The sequence below is a fragment of the Sinocyclocheilus rhinocerous genome, unplaced genomic scaffold (genome assembly GCF_001515625.1).
Source record: "Sinocyclocheilus rhinocerous isolate Xijiao unplaced genomic scaffold, SAMN03320098_v1.1 scaffold1556, whole genome shotgun sequence".
Classification (NCBI taxonomy): domain Eukaryota; kingdom Metazoa; phylum Chordata; class Actinopteri; order Cypriniformes; family Cyprinidae; genus Sinocyclocheilus; species Sinocyclocheilus rhinocerous.
In genome coordinates this window covers 227212-240813 of record NW_015645075.1, presented here as the reverse complement: position 1 = coordinate 240813, position 13602 = coordinate 227212, and the positions used below count along the sequence as shown (strand labels likewise).

General features: G+C 35.1%; 1 protein-coding gene across 1 annotated transcript in view; it reads left to right on the top strand.

The window, feature by feature from the left end:
- Positions 1 to 11876, top strand: part of LOC107705481 (nucleophosmin-like) — a 32111-nt gene extending 20235 nt beyond the window's left edge. Inside the window, exons 9-11 of the mRNA XM_016508792.1 lie at positions 3923 to 4030; positions 6505 to 6579; positions 10171 to 11876. Coding sequence (XP_016364278.1) covers positions 3923 to 4030; positions 6505 to 6579; positions 10171 to 10215 — 228 coding nt within the window. The 3' untranslated portion in view covers positions 10216 to 11876. The remainder of the gene's footprint in view (positions 1 to 3922; positions 4031 to 6504; positions 6580 to 10170) is intronic.
- The last annotated feature ends 1726 nt before the right edge of the window (positions 11877 to 13602 follow it).

Genomic DNA, 13602 nt, shown 5'->3' with positions numbered 1-13602 from the left:
ATATATATATATATATATAGCTCTAGTTTATTTAGGTTTTATTCATTTTAGTTTCCAAGGCAATAAACAAATTTTCACTATAATTCTCAAGTTCAAGTTATCTAATATATATATTTTAGGTTTATTTCAGATTTATTTAAATTATTTTCAATGAATGAAGATGATATTTATTTATTTATTTGTTGTTTGTTTTGCTTGTTTGTTTGTTTTAGTTAATGATAATGAAATCAGCTAATTCAGCTCCCATTTGTTCCACTTCCTGAGGCCATAAAAAGTATTAAAATATATGTAAATTAAAATATACATAAATGGATATTTAGTATCTTCTTTTAATAACTTAAAAAAAAAAAAAGAATAGATAATTGACATGTAATAATCACACCACCTCTCAAGATGGTCTCAGTTGGGTTCACTTTAAAGGGCACTGAGGTCATTTGAAGCATTCATATATTCACATATGCCAGACGTCTTCATGCTTTACATCTCCATTTCTTCCTTCTAGTTCCATTTTTTACTTACTGTTTAAAACAAGGCTCTGTCCATCAGTGTAACCCTACAATCAGTGTGGATTCCTGGCTGGGCTGCATGCATGGACAGGCCAGTGTGTGTGTGTGTGTGTCTGAGAAAGAGAGAGAGATAGAGCTTATATCAGTCTGCAGAGGGATAGTATCTCTCTGCTGAAAGCTGGACACACACCTGTGCCCAATGAGCACACACAGACACAGACCCGCTGTTTTAGAGGGTGGACACCAGATTCTTTAGTGAAGCTGTAATAATACAGACATTTGCCCTCACAATCTCTCAGACCTTCTGTACTATGACAGAGTATCAGAGAGCACATAAACATTTTACTTTCAAAGCACCAACACAGACACCGTTTACACCTGGTAAACTTTCCTGGCTTTGAAAGAAAATTACCATCCGATGTAGTCACGAAATTAGAGATCCGCCCTCCTAAACACGATCACAAGCGGTCACAGGAGACGCTTCTAATCTGCTACAGCACCTGTGTGTACTTGAGGTAAACTGACTTCAAACACGAACTGTCCAAAACCTGAAAAATCATGCACAGGGACACTCATAACCAGCCTAAATTTAGATTTATGTATTTAAATTGCACATAAAATTTCCATCCATTTGGAATGCATTAACGTGAACAAACGAATAACATTAATGTGATGCATATTTGCCAGTCAGACATAAATGAAACGGGTAAGAAACAATCAAAATTCATGGCATAGTTTATATTAATAATTTGCATATATTTGATTTTATTTAAATAAGCATATTTAAGCTCAGAATCAGCATAAATCTGTTAAAGGGTTAGTTCACCCCCAAATGAAAATTCTGTCATTAATTACTCACCCTCATGTCATTTTAAACCCGTAAGACCTTCGTTCATCTTCGGAACACAAATTAAGATATTTTTGATGGAATCTGAGAGCTCTTTGACCCTCCCATAGACAGCAACGCAACTGTAATATTCCCAGGTCCAGAAACTTAGTAAGGACATCGGTAAAATGTCCGATGTGGACATTTTACCGGGAATACTAAAATGTTGTTAAAGATGTCACGTCACTTTTCACTTTAAAAATAGTCCATGTGACATCAGTGGTTCAACCTCAATTTTGCGAAGCTACGAGAATACCTTTTGTGCGTAAAGGAAACATGAATAACATAATTTATTTCTTGGCCACATGTCACGTCACTTTTCACTTTAAAAATAGTCCATGTGACATCAGTGGTTCAACTTCAATTTTGCGAAACTACGAGAATACCTTTTGTGCGTAAAGGAAACATGAATAACATAATTTATTTAACAATTCTTCTCCCCCGAGTTATCGTCTTCCGCCATTTTGGAGAGTACCCAAGAATGTAATCAACATAATCAGCGTTGTTTACGCTTAGGGGAAAGTGTGCGTATGCGTTGTGATACTCTCCAAAATAACGGAAGACTAACTCGGGGGAGAAGAGTTGTTAAATAAAGGCGTTATTTTTGTTTTCTTTGCGTATTTTAAGTATTCTCGTAGCTTCGCAAAAATTTTACGTGTTTGTACGTTTCTGGACCTTGGAATATCACAGTTGCGTTGCTGTCTGTGGGAGGGTCAGAGAGCTCTCAGATTCCATAAAAAATATCTTAATTTGTGTTCCGAAGATGAACGAAGGTCTTACGGGTTTGGAACGACATGAGGGTGAGTAATTAATGACATAATTTTCATTTTGGGGTGAACTAACCCTTTAATTGTGAAAGCAATTACATTTACAATTAGCATCCTTAAAATATGGCTAAAATATATTTATGGAAAAAGCGAGATTTAGTTAAAATGTATGAGATTAAAAAGAAAAAAGTGATTTATGGAGGATAAATGTATAAACCATTATTGTGAAAAAAATCTTACCTGATTCTCAACAGTTTAATTTATGTATGATTACAAATAAGCATCACAAAGTTTGTTAAAACCGTAATCCAAATGGATGAAAATTTTATATGCAACTCATACAAATTTTCTTAAACATTTTTGAGTGCAATGTAAGGTGGAAGAATGCATCCAATATTTTTGGTTTCTGTGATGGAAAGGATAAAAATGGCATTAGCCACATTTCCTTTCTTTTTCCTATTATGATAAATTTTTTTACTGAGAAATAAGCACTGTAGCCAGTTAATATTCACTTATCTCTAAAGCTCACATGGATTTGTACTCATTCATTAAATTTGATGTTGTGGGGCTCTGAAACCAGTTTCTTACAAAAAAGTCAGTAAAATGCAAAAATGACTCTGAAAAGTGAAGTTGTCTGAAAACCTGCAGGGTCCTTCCTTGGTTATCCTCTTTGGTTATTATATTAATGGACATTAATATAGTTTAAACGTGTTTTTGTGGCCAGTGTGTAATCATGTTAATGATGCTGATACATTAAGTTATTGATCTCTGTATAACATGAGTGTGTTTGGAAATGATAGTCTTGTCACTGAAAAACAAGTCATTTATTCCTCCTCTTGGCAGAGCGTCCCGCCCCCCCGCCACATCTGAGAGCTTCGGGCTTGTCTTCTCCTGCATGGAAGCAATAAAAGGATAATTTGTACCCCTTCCAAATTTGTCAAAGGGTGTTGTTATTAGTGTAGAGGTCTGTGGGCCAGACTAGGCTGCTGGTTATTAAGGCTAAATGGGTCAAGGAGCCTGATGGTGTATGTTATGAATGAGAATAAACATTTCTGATTGTACATGGTCTTTTGTTGTCAATATCTAGCATGATGTGTGAAATCTGATGCTATTAGATGAAAACAGAACTTGAGCTGAATGAAGACAGTGTTGTCTGCTGTAGAGGTGCTGTATACTGAATATAGAATTTTTCATAATTGACAGATTTTGCAACATCAGCAATGTTATTGAACTTAACTGAATCAACATTGAACAGCAGCATTGGGATTTTTCTCATATTTGATTAAGTTTGCATTAATGTGAAGCTGCTGTCAATCTACTGTATTAAAGCGCTATATAAATAAAGGTTAACTTGAACTTTTCTAGATTAAAAGAATTTGCATTTTTCTTATTTCAGACACCACTGAAAGTAAAAGACAAGTCTGCAGCAGGGCCTTCTGGGAAGTCTCCCAGCAGTGTGAAATCTGATGCTATTAGATGAAAACAGAACTTGAGCTGAATGAAGACAGTGTTGTCTGCTGTAGAGGTGCTGTATACTGAATATAGAATTTTTCATAATTGACAGATTTTGCAACATCAGCAATGTTATTGAACTTAACTGAATCAACATTGAACAGCAGCATTGGGATTTTTCTCATATTTGATGAAGTTTGCATTAATGTGAAGCTGCTGTCAATCTACTTGTATTGTATTAAAGCGCTATATAAATAAAGATTAACTTGAACTTTTCTATATTAAAAGAATTTGCATTTTTCTTATTTCAGACACCACTGAAAGTAAAAGACAAGTCTGCAGCAGGGCCTTCTGGGAAGTCTCCCAGCACTCCCAACCTGAGTGAGGTCAAAACCAAACTTTCATCAGCAGCTAAAGAGGTACATCTTCCCTTTCACATTGATATTTGTCTCTCTGCTGCATGTGAATGCATTTCTTTTCTGTAATCGCACACATGCTTTAGCCCTGACATACATACATGCAAACAAATACACACACATGCTGTGTGTTAACAGCAATAAGTACGCCGACTTAGCAGATGATGAGGTGGTCAAATGTTAATGAGGTGTCTGAGTTAAAGGCCGGAGGGGGAATGACCAGCTATATGACATCATCATATCAGGATTATCCAGTCTTTCTGAGTCCACCTGCTCACTTCCTCAATCAGTTCCCAAATGCACCCCTGACCACTAACCCTCTTCATCCTCAGATCCATAAGAGCCTCCTGATCTTTGTGAGTCTCTCATTACATTGCTATGTTTTTGAAACCAGTACTGATCCTTTAAATGTTAAATGACTGCATGCAAACACACTATGCAGTGAGATGCTATAAGATTTTTTTCATAATGTGAATTTACCGCATGTGTGATATGCTGTCATTCATTGTTCAGTTTGTCAAAACGAACTACACAAGGTATAAACTATGAGTCTATAATAAATATATGCAAAACTCTCGTGTCTCATCAGCACCACCTACATTATTGTTCAAAAGTTTGGGGTTGGTACAAATTTTTAATTTTTTTTAAAGAAGTCTTATGCTCACCAAGGCTGCATTTATTTGATCAAAATACAGTAAAAAGTAATATTGTGAAATTATTGAAATGTAAAAAATTTATTTCTATTTGAATATATTTAAAAATGCAGTTTATTCCTCTGATGCAAAGCTGAATTTTCAGCATCATTACGCCAGTCTTCAGTGTCACATGATCCTTCAGAAATCATTCTAATATGCTGATTTCTGCTCAGAAACATTTCTTATTATTATCAATGTTGAAAACAGTTTTGCTGCTTAATCTTTTTGTGACTGATTATTGATTATGAAAATGACATTTTTTCAGAATTTTTGATGAATAGAAAGATCGAAAGAAGAGCATTTATTTGAAATACACTACCATTTAAAGGTTTGTGATCAGTAAGATTTTTAATGTTTTTTTAAAAGAAGTTTCTAATACTTGGTTCTATCTATTTGATCAAAAATATAGAAAAAAAAAATTATTTTGTGAAATATTGCAATTTAAAATACGGGTTTTTTTTTTTTATATATACTTTAAAATATAATTTATTTCTGTGAAGCAAAGCTGAATTTTCAGCATCATTACTCCAGTCTTCAGTGTCACATGATCCTTCAGAAATCATTCTAATATTCTGATTTATAATCAATGTTGGAAAGTTTTGCTGCTTAATTTTTCGGGGACCTGTGATACTTTTCTGTGATAAATAAAATGTTAAAAAGAACAGTGTTTATTCAAAATAGATACAACATACACTAATATTCAAAAGTTTGGGGTCAGTAAATTTTTTCTTTCTTTTTTTCTTTTTTTTTTTTTTTTAAAGAAATTAATACTTTTATTCAGCAAGGATGTGTTAAATGGATAAAAAGTGATAGTTTTTTTTAATAAATGCTGTTTATTCATATAGTTATTTTGATGATCGTTATTTTGAATAAATGCTGTTCTTTTTAACTTTTTATTTATCAAAGAATAAATTATCACAGGTTCCAAAAAAAATTAAGCAGCACAACAGTTTCAACACTGATAATAAATCAGCATATTAGGATGATTTCTGAAGGATCATGTGGCTCTGAAGACTGGAGTAATGATGCTGGAAATTCAGCTCTGTCACAGAAATAAATTATATTTTAAAGTATATTAAAAGAGGAAACCAATATTAGAAATCGCAATGAAAGTTTCACAAAATCTTACTGTTTTTTTTTTCTGTATTTTTGATCAAATAAACACAGCCTTGATGAGAATAAGAGACTCCATTGAAAAACATTAGAATCTGATCACAAAATTTTGTCAGTGTAGATATCTTGGTAAGATTATAAATGTCTTTACTGTCACTTTTGGTCAGTTTAATGTATCCTTGCTGAATGGAAGTATTAATTTCTTTAAAAAAAAAATAACTTACTGACCTCCAGCTTTTGAATTGTAGTGCACATACTTAGGGACTAGTTGGTTGAAAAAACTCTTAACATTCCCTATAGACATCTCTACGCTAGTTGTACACTTCTTAAAAACGCCAGAAACAGAAGAGCGAGATGAATAGTATGTTGCGCCGTAATATCTTGTTTAAAACTGGAAGGATACAGCGGATGGATTGTGTTGAGCAGATATGATGATTTGTGTCTGTGTGATTTCATTCGGTCTGCTGTAGATAAGGGGAACTGGAATTACTGTAAAGGCCACAAAAAATGTGAGTTCACTGAAGTGCGTCCAACACCCAGCGACTCACCCTGTTCATCACGGCAGCAGTGCTCTGGCTTCCAGTCAGGATGATCTCAACACTTAGCAGAGAGACACAAGTGATGAAAAGGGCCATTTCATTTCTACAAAAATATGTTTCTCTGAAACAGGGGAAGCCACTTCCAAAGACGGAACAGAAGTTTGAGAACTACGCTAGAAGCTCTTTCAAGATCTCCGATAAACAAGTGAGTATCGCTGCTTTCATAAAGCACTGTCACCCTCTGGCTGGAGTATTTCTAGTGTTCACACGTTGCGTAAAAAGCATGTATGGCCCCGACAAAATTTATCAACACTTCTAAGAGGTCTTTTATGTAAGAAATGTCCACTTAAAAGATTAGGATGCTTAGGCTCAGAAGATGAGACATTCCTCAGCCGGTGAAGAGATACAAAAGCATCAGGCTTGAAATGTACTCTATTATGCAAAGGGAAACTTTACTATGTCCGGTTCAACATAGTTATATGCGTTCTTGCATTACTGGACAGTAACAAACCTCAAGGCAGTGTTGTTTTAGTATCATTGAGATACTAATCTAGTTTTTATTTTATATATTTTCTCAGTGTTAGTTATTTGAGTACATCAAGATTAACTAAATGTAAATAGGAAATTTTAATTTGGCAACTAGCTAAAATAATTGTAAAAAATTATATTTTATTTCAGGAATTAGTTAATATTTTATGCTTTTTGTTTTCATTTTAATTTTAGTTAAAGTTTTAGTAATATAGTTATCTCTTTATCATTTTTATTCATTTAAATTGTCAATATATTTTATTAATTTTTATTTCAGTTTTATTCATTTTTGTACATCAAATGAAACTAAATAAAACATAAAAATAAGTTTTAGTTTATGATGTTTTTTTTTAGTTTAGTTGACTATTATTTCAAGTAATGAAAATTTTGTTTTTATGGTTTAGGTTTAGTGGCCACTTACACAAACTAAAAACGGAAAACGTTTTTCATCGTTTTGACTGCTTATTTAGGCGTTTTGTAGGCCTAAAAATGCAAGCTCTTCAAAACGGGTTTCAAAGTGCAGTTTTTTAAAACTATACTGTTATTGTCTCCGTGTAAACGACAAAACTGCAAATTTGTTAAAATGGTGACATTATGTACATGCATTTTATGTGTTTCTGCGCAAGCATACCTATACATCGCCAACTACTGGCCTGGCATGTATAATACATAATTTTTAGTCAGTTTCGTGGATCCGTGTGAACGGGCGTTGTATGTGAAACCTTTCAAAAATGCAAACAATATTCGCACATCATTGTTAGGTAAATATACCATCAGTTACTTATAATAATCCTACCATAAGAGGGCGATAGGGTTACCTTGAAATATTTGTGCCAATATAGGTGTCATTATTCAGGTTGAAAAAGTGAAATAATCACATCTACATTCAATTTGAGTATATTTTAGGCCTAAGCATCTTCTGTCTTAGAGGGTCGGTTGGGGGTGGCATACTGAGATTTTCCTGCCGCTCTCTTTTTTATCAGCAAATGAAACATGTACTGATTGACCTCTTGGCGTTCAAAAGAACAGGAGGGAGCTGTCGTGCCTGACATCTTTAGCTGTGATTTAAATCCCTCCTTCACTCATTCCTCTCTCGCTGTCTCTTTTAGTCTAGAGCTTTTTTTGCATTCATATGTGTCAGGTTGGGTGTTGACCTGAAATATTGCAGTAGTCTAAAGCAGCCCTCACAAATGGCCACGTTTGGGTCAAAAGAGAAAAATCTCTCTTTTAACTAAAGCGCACTATCATGTCTGCTGTAGCTCCTCTTTTGTCAGCATGAATTACACACGAAAGAGTCCAAATGTGTCTGTGTGTGTTAGTGGTACCAACGGGGTGGATCTTACAAAAACACATCCAGGTCTCATTGTACCCTAATATTTTTTCTTTGTGATCTTATTTTTATCCATTTAAGCATATTTTAAATTTAAATTCATTTATTTGGCAGACACTTTTATCCGAAGCGACTTACATTCGAGGTTTAAATATTTCTCAGTTTCCTGGGAATCAAATCCATGACTTCGGTGTCTGCTTTTTGAGCTGCAGGAACACACATGAAAACACATGACCCTTTTTTCATTAGCCCTAAAAATCAGTTTGTATGTTATACAAGTACTACATCATGCCATTATTTGTTTTATGGCATTAAAGCAGTGGAAATTGGTTTTCTTTTGCATTTACATTCTCCTGCTTTATGGTCCCATGTTTGCTGTTCCAAAACCTAGTGAGCTGCATATCTAGACAGCATTTTAAAAAGTATTGTAGATACTACATATTTTGATAGCCAATATCAGTATCATAGCGGATATAGGTCTGTAGGAAATCACACTATTTAATTTAAAGTTAGTAAATTACACATGCCTAACAGTTTCTGTATTTATTTTAATTAGGAAACAAATGTAATTAGAAATCTGTTTGAATCTGTTTGAAAATGTAATAAAGAATAAATCTGTAAAATAGACAGATTTATGCTTTGCATAGCAACTTCTTGATTCTGTAATCCTATTATACTGTAGTATTTTCCACAAATCAAGAAACTGATGAAAAACATGAATAAAGAAGATCTAACAGCTGGATTCGTTTGCGGGGTTTGTGGCATTAAATGTTTATTAGACAGATCGACGTTGTTCAGTATTAAAGTACGTGTTTGCTGAATGCAGTATATGGAAGAAATGTATTATAGCGTTTGTCTTTCAATTATTAGACAGGACTGCACTCAGGCACAGGGTTCTCAGTACTGTCAAAATAGAAGTCCCTCTTCCGACACTTATTATTGTCCTGTAAACAGAAAAACTTGTCACCCAATGTTTCCCCTTAGTTTAAATGATCAGCATTTGCTTTTCTGCTTGGCTGATGAGTGTCAGGAGCACAGAAACTACCATTTTCTCCCATTTTCATTTGTTTGCTCTCTAATATTGACCCTGGTCGATATATCAGTGAACCAATATTCATAGACATGGGAAGACAGAAGAAACAGCTTTTCCAAAAGACGTTGAACGTGTTGATTATAAATATACTTACATTTAATTTAATACCTAAAACTATTACAACTTTTTGTATCCAATTTTTGTGTTTCTTATTTTTTATACTCATCATATTGTTAGCAATTCAACTGAGTCAAGTCTCCTGTGCGCGTGGCTCGAGGAGCACTATTTATATGCGTTGCTGCCTATGAAGACGGTTCCAGATCACTTCTGAGGTCCCATTTCAGTTGGGATGCTGCCTTCGAAAGTATGCAGCAAGGCAGCTCACTAGGATTTGGAACAGAGTTTAGATGTTTTTGTGTTTTGGTCGGTAATGAGTTATGAGCTATTTGATGCATTGCGCCCTGTGAGTCTGTTCTAGAAACAAGGCTGGAGCGTGACAGACTTTGCAGCGCAGGTGTCCTCTCAGATGTACAACGGGTGGAGCATGTATGTGTGTGTGTGTGTGTGTGTGTGTGTGAGTGTGTTTTCAAGCAAAAACGACTTTGGGAGCACAGCAGGCAAAGAGGTGTGAGACATGTCTTTGTCAGAGAGAGGCACTAGTCATACCCTCTGGTATGTACAACGACTGCACCCCCTTCCTCTGGACTCGGCGCTGTAGTTATACCCCAGACGCACCGCTAATGTGGAGCTTTTCGTCCAAACTGACTCACACGGCTCTAATTATTAAGCATCCAAATGAGTCGCTACATCAGAGAAACTCCGTTCCAGCTTCACCAACTCATCCTTTTCCCCCTCCCCTCTCTCTCTCTCTCTCTCGCTCTCTCTCCCCATTTGTTTTCTTGCAGGTGATCAAAGACCTTTGGAACTTTTTACAAACACTAAAAAAGTAATGGCTGCTCTGCGCTCCCCTTCCCGTCCCGCTGCAGCAGAAGTCTGGGCTGAGCCAGTAACGGCACTTCAGCTGTGCGATCTGGCCTCTTCCCGTCTTAACGCGATCCGCCTGCTCTTCTCTCAGTTTAAAGATGGATAGAGCAGAAGGAACCTCAGCAATGGCAGAGATATCATGCTTCATGTTTTATATATGTTTTTTTTTTAATTATGGATTTTTTGTCAAGTCCACAATGGTTTCTTAGAAGAACATTTATTGAGATGTTGTGCTAAGGCAGTTATAATTTAAAAAGCGAACTAAGGGTGAATCTCTAAATCTTATCAAGAACTTGCGCAGGTCATATTTCATCTCAAAATTCTAAAGAAAGTATATTTTGCATTAAGTAAATGAAGCCTGTTTTGGACTGAACAAATGTTTTTCATTATGATTTTTTAAAAGACTTAAACCCATTTCCCCCAATTATCATAATGCACAAAAAAAAAGTAATGTGGGGGGAATGTAAAGTATTTATACATCATGGATTGATTTGTGTTAGAGATTATAATTTATGGTGATTAAAACATGGTAATCATGGTAATGAAAAAATATACAGTATAAAATAAGTTTAATTGTATTAATCATCATTCAAAATAATGTGGGAAAAAAGTGATATTAAAGCAAAAATGGTAAAGGTCATTAAAATAGGCTTTGTTTTTTTAATGCAAAATATAATTTCCTTTATTTTCTTTTGCTTTTTGGGTAAAAGTTGATCCTGGGTATTTTTTGTGAGCATTACTCTTAAATAGAAAACCAATGGTGCTGGTTTATTATAATTTTATTTTATTTTTTTGTGAGGCCATTTAAAAAAAAAGAAAAGAAAAAAAAACAACAACACTTGAACGTTATCTTGAGCGAAATAGTTTTTTCACTACCAGCCCAAGACCAATTTGCTTCTTGTGTATATTTGAAACCATAATCACTGTAAATCGTCCCCTTAATTTCTTCATATGAAGATGGCAGCTGAAGTGTAATAATGTTAAAGATTCAGTCACATTCCGAGTGTTCCGTCTGATTGAAGATTCCGTCTAGTTCACAGTATTCTGTGCAGCCCTCACGATTCTGCCTTGCAGCAATTCCAAAGGCCTTCACCGTTTAAACTTTACAATTATTTTAAGTGCTATAGACTCTCCCATAAAAATCCTCTTGAGAAGCACGGCCAGAATATTATACCTTGTTAAAAAGATGAATGTTAGTCCATGGTTTAGGTCATTAAATATGATTAAAAAAAAGAAGATGTTTAGTTGATTTGAAACTTTAAAATCATGCTTTCGCTATTTTATGTTTTTGTCATATCAGTTGTTTTTATTTTATTTTCACTAAGCCATTTTAATTTGTTAGCGCTAATAGATAAAACCCTTATATGTAGGTGTTTTTTGAAAGCAGAAGAATCAGTCCTGTTTTAATTAGTTTTGTTCTGTGAAATTGGTGATTTTTTTCCCCCCACAAAGTATATGCTGCAAACAAGCAGTGCATTTCAACAAAACTATATTGTTCCAATATGATCAACAAAATGTTGATGTCGATTTCATTGGGAGCAATTTAATTTTGTTGCATCATTCTGCTCGCTTGCAGTGTTAGATTGGTTTCCTTTCTTGGATGGAAATGGAAGTAATCCAGCTTTAGTTAATCTGTGAAATAAATACTGTATAACAACTTTTTGTCTGTGAATTATAACATTGTGAAGTTGCCTATACTCCACCTTTGGATGATCATGTTCTTACCACATAATGTTTTCAGAACAAGACATCTGGCTAGACTAACACAAAAAAATTATATTGCGCACCTTTCTAACCTGAAAATGTTCAGTGCAATGCCTCATGCATATGTATGTTGCATCACACAGTTGCGCCATGCAGTATCTTAATTTTTGTGTCCAGCTATAATCATTTCATTTACAAATAACAGGTGTGAATTGATTGATTTAATGCTTTAATTGAGTATTACCCCTACATGACCTCTGAATGTTGAATCAAAAGCAGTTCTGATGAAGTAAATGTTAAATGATGCTCTAAATGTTAAATGATGCTCCCCAACAAAGACCATACAGAGCACAAATTCACTGTTTTGTTTGACCTCAGCAATCATTTCTCCTGCTGCTGAAAGTCTCCAACCTGTTTGCCCACCTGAGGTGTTCACCTGATTGGCTTGTTTCAAGAAACAAGAGTTTTCTGTTCTATCATTGTCTGAAACAGAAAGAATAAAAGTGTCAGCTGGAACATGCTGTTGCATTTTCTTTTTGCGCTTGCTTCTTTTTTCCTCAATGTTTGAAGCGATTTGTAGGAAAATGTATGGTGTTGATCAACATGTTTCCTAAACTCTGGAACCTGGTCCAGTTCATGGTGTCTCTGGAACGGGCTAAACAAACATATGCTATTTGTTGCCATAAAATAGAACTTTCTGAATTATACATACCACTTGATTATTTTACAGCTCTCATTTTTCAGATGCTTTTTGAGGAGAGTAAATTTTATAAGAGAAGAAAGTTACATTCATCAGCAGATTGTCTCAAATGAAGAGAGCCATCACAAACTCTCCAAAAGCAAGGTACTTTTTTTTTTTACTTGTATGATTCTTAATGTCTTTGTAGACGGTTTTGTTTGATCCTTCCTTCTAAATTCTGTCCTCAAGTTGCTTTGCTAGTTCAGTTTGGAAATTATTCTTCATGCATTCACCACATGGTGGCGATAATGGCTTATGATGACAGTGTATTTTGATTTATGGAACAGTTCCTTCCCTCTATACTGTTAAGGGACAATTAATCAGCCTCTCACCTGGATGATGCCCCTTCATTATGCCTGCTGACACTTACCTACTTCCTGTTGTCAGAGTCTACAGCAGGAAGTGAGCTCAGCAGACAGGGTGTGTGTGAGGGGGGGAGGCAAAACTTGAAGTATTACTGTGTGGAATTCCCCGTTTCCCAAGTGTGAGGAATTCCAGATCAGTGCACACTCCAGGCAGAATCAGGGATGAAGGAGAACGTACAGAAATGACACCTGAAGCTATTCCAATCAGCGGTTGGTAGGAATTAAGAAATATTTTTTTTCTGATTCAGCTGTCTGACTGAAGTGTCCAGTCATGACTGCGCAAACAACAGTGTCAGCAAGATCATGTTGGGAACAGAAATCATTTTGATCCCATTTAATAATGGGACAGATGCAGCTGTCCTGCTTGTTGCACGTTAGTGTTTAACTGTGCAAACGTCAGCTCTTTAAGTTCTCTGTGTTCACTAGAAGACGAAGGATTTATCAGACCCTTTTCCATGACCCATGATCTTAGACTATTCTGGTTTTGTGCATTTTAGGACATATATACTGTAAGAAACTGCCATTTAAGTGTAAATGTTTTCCTA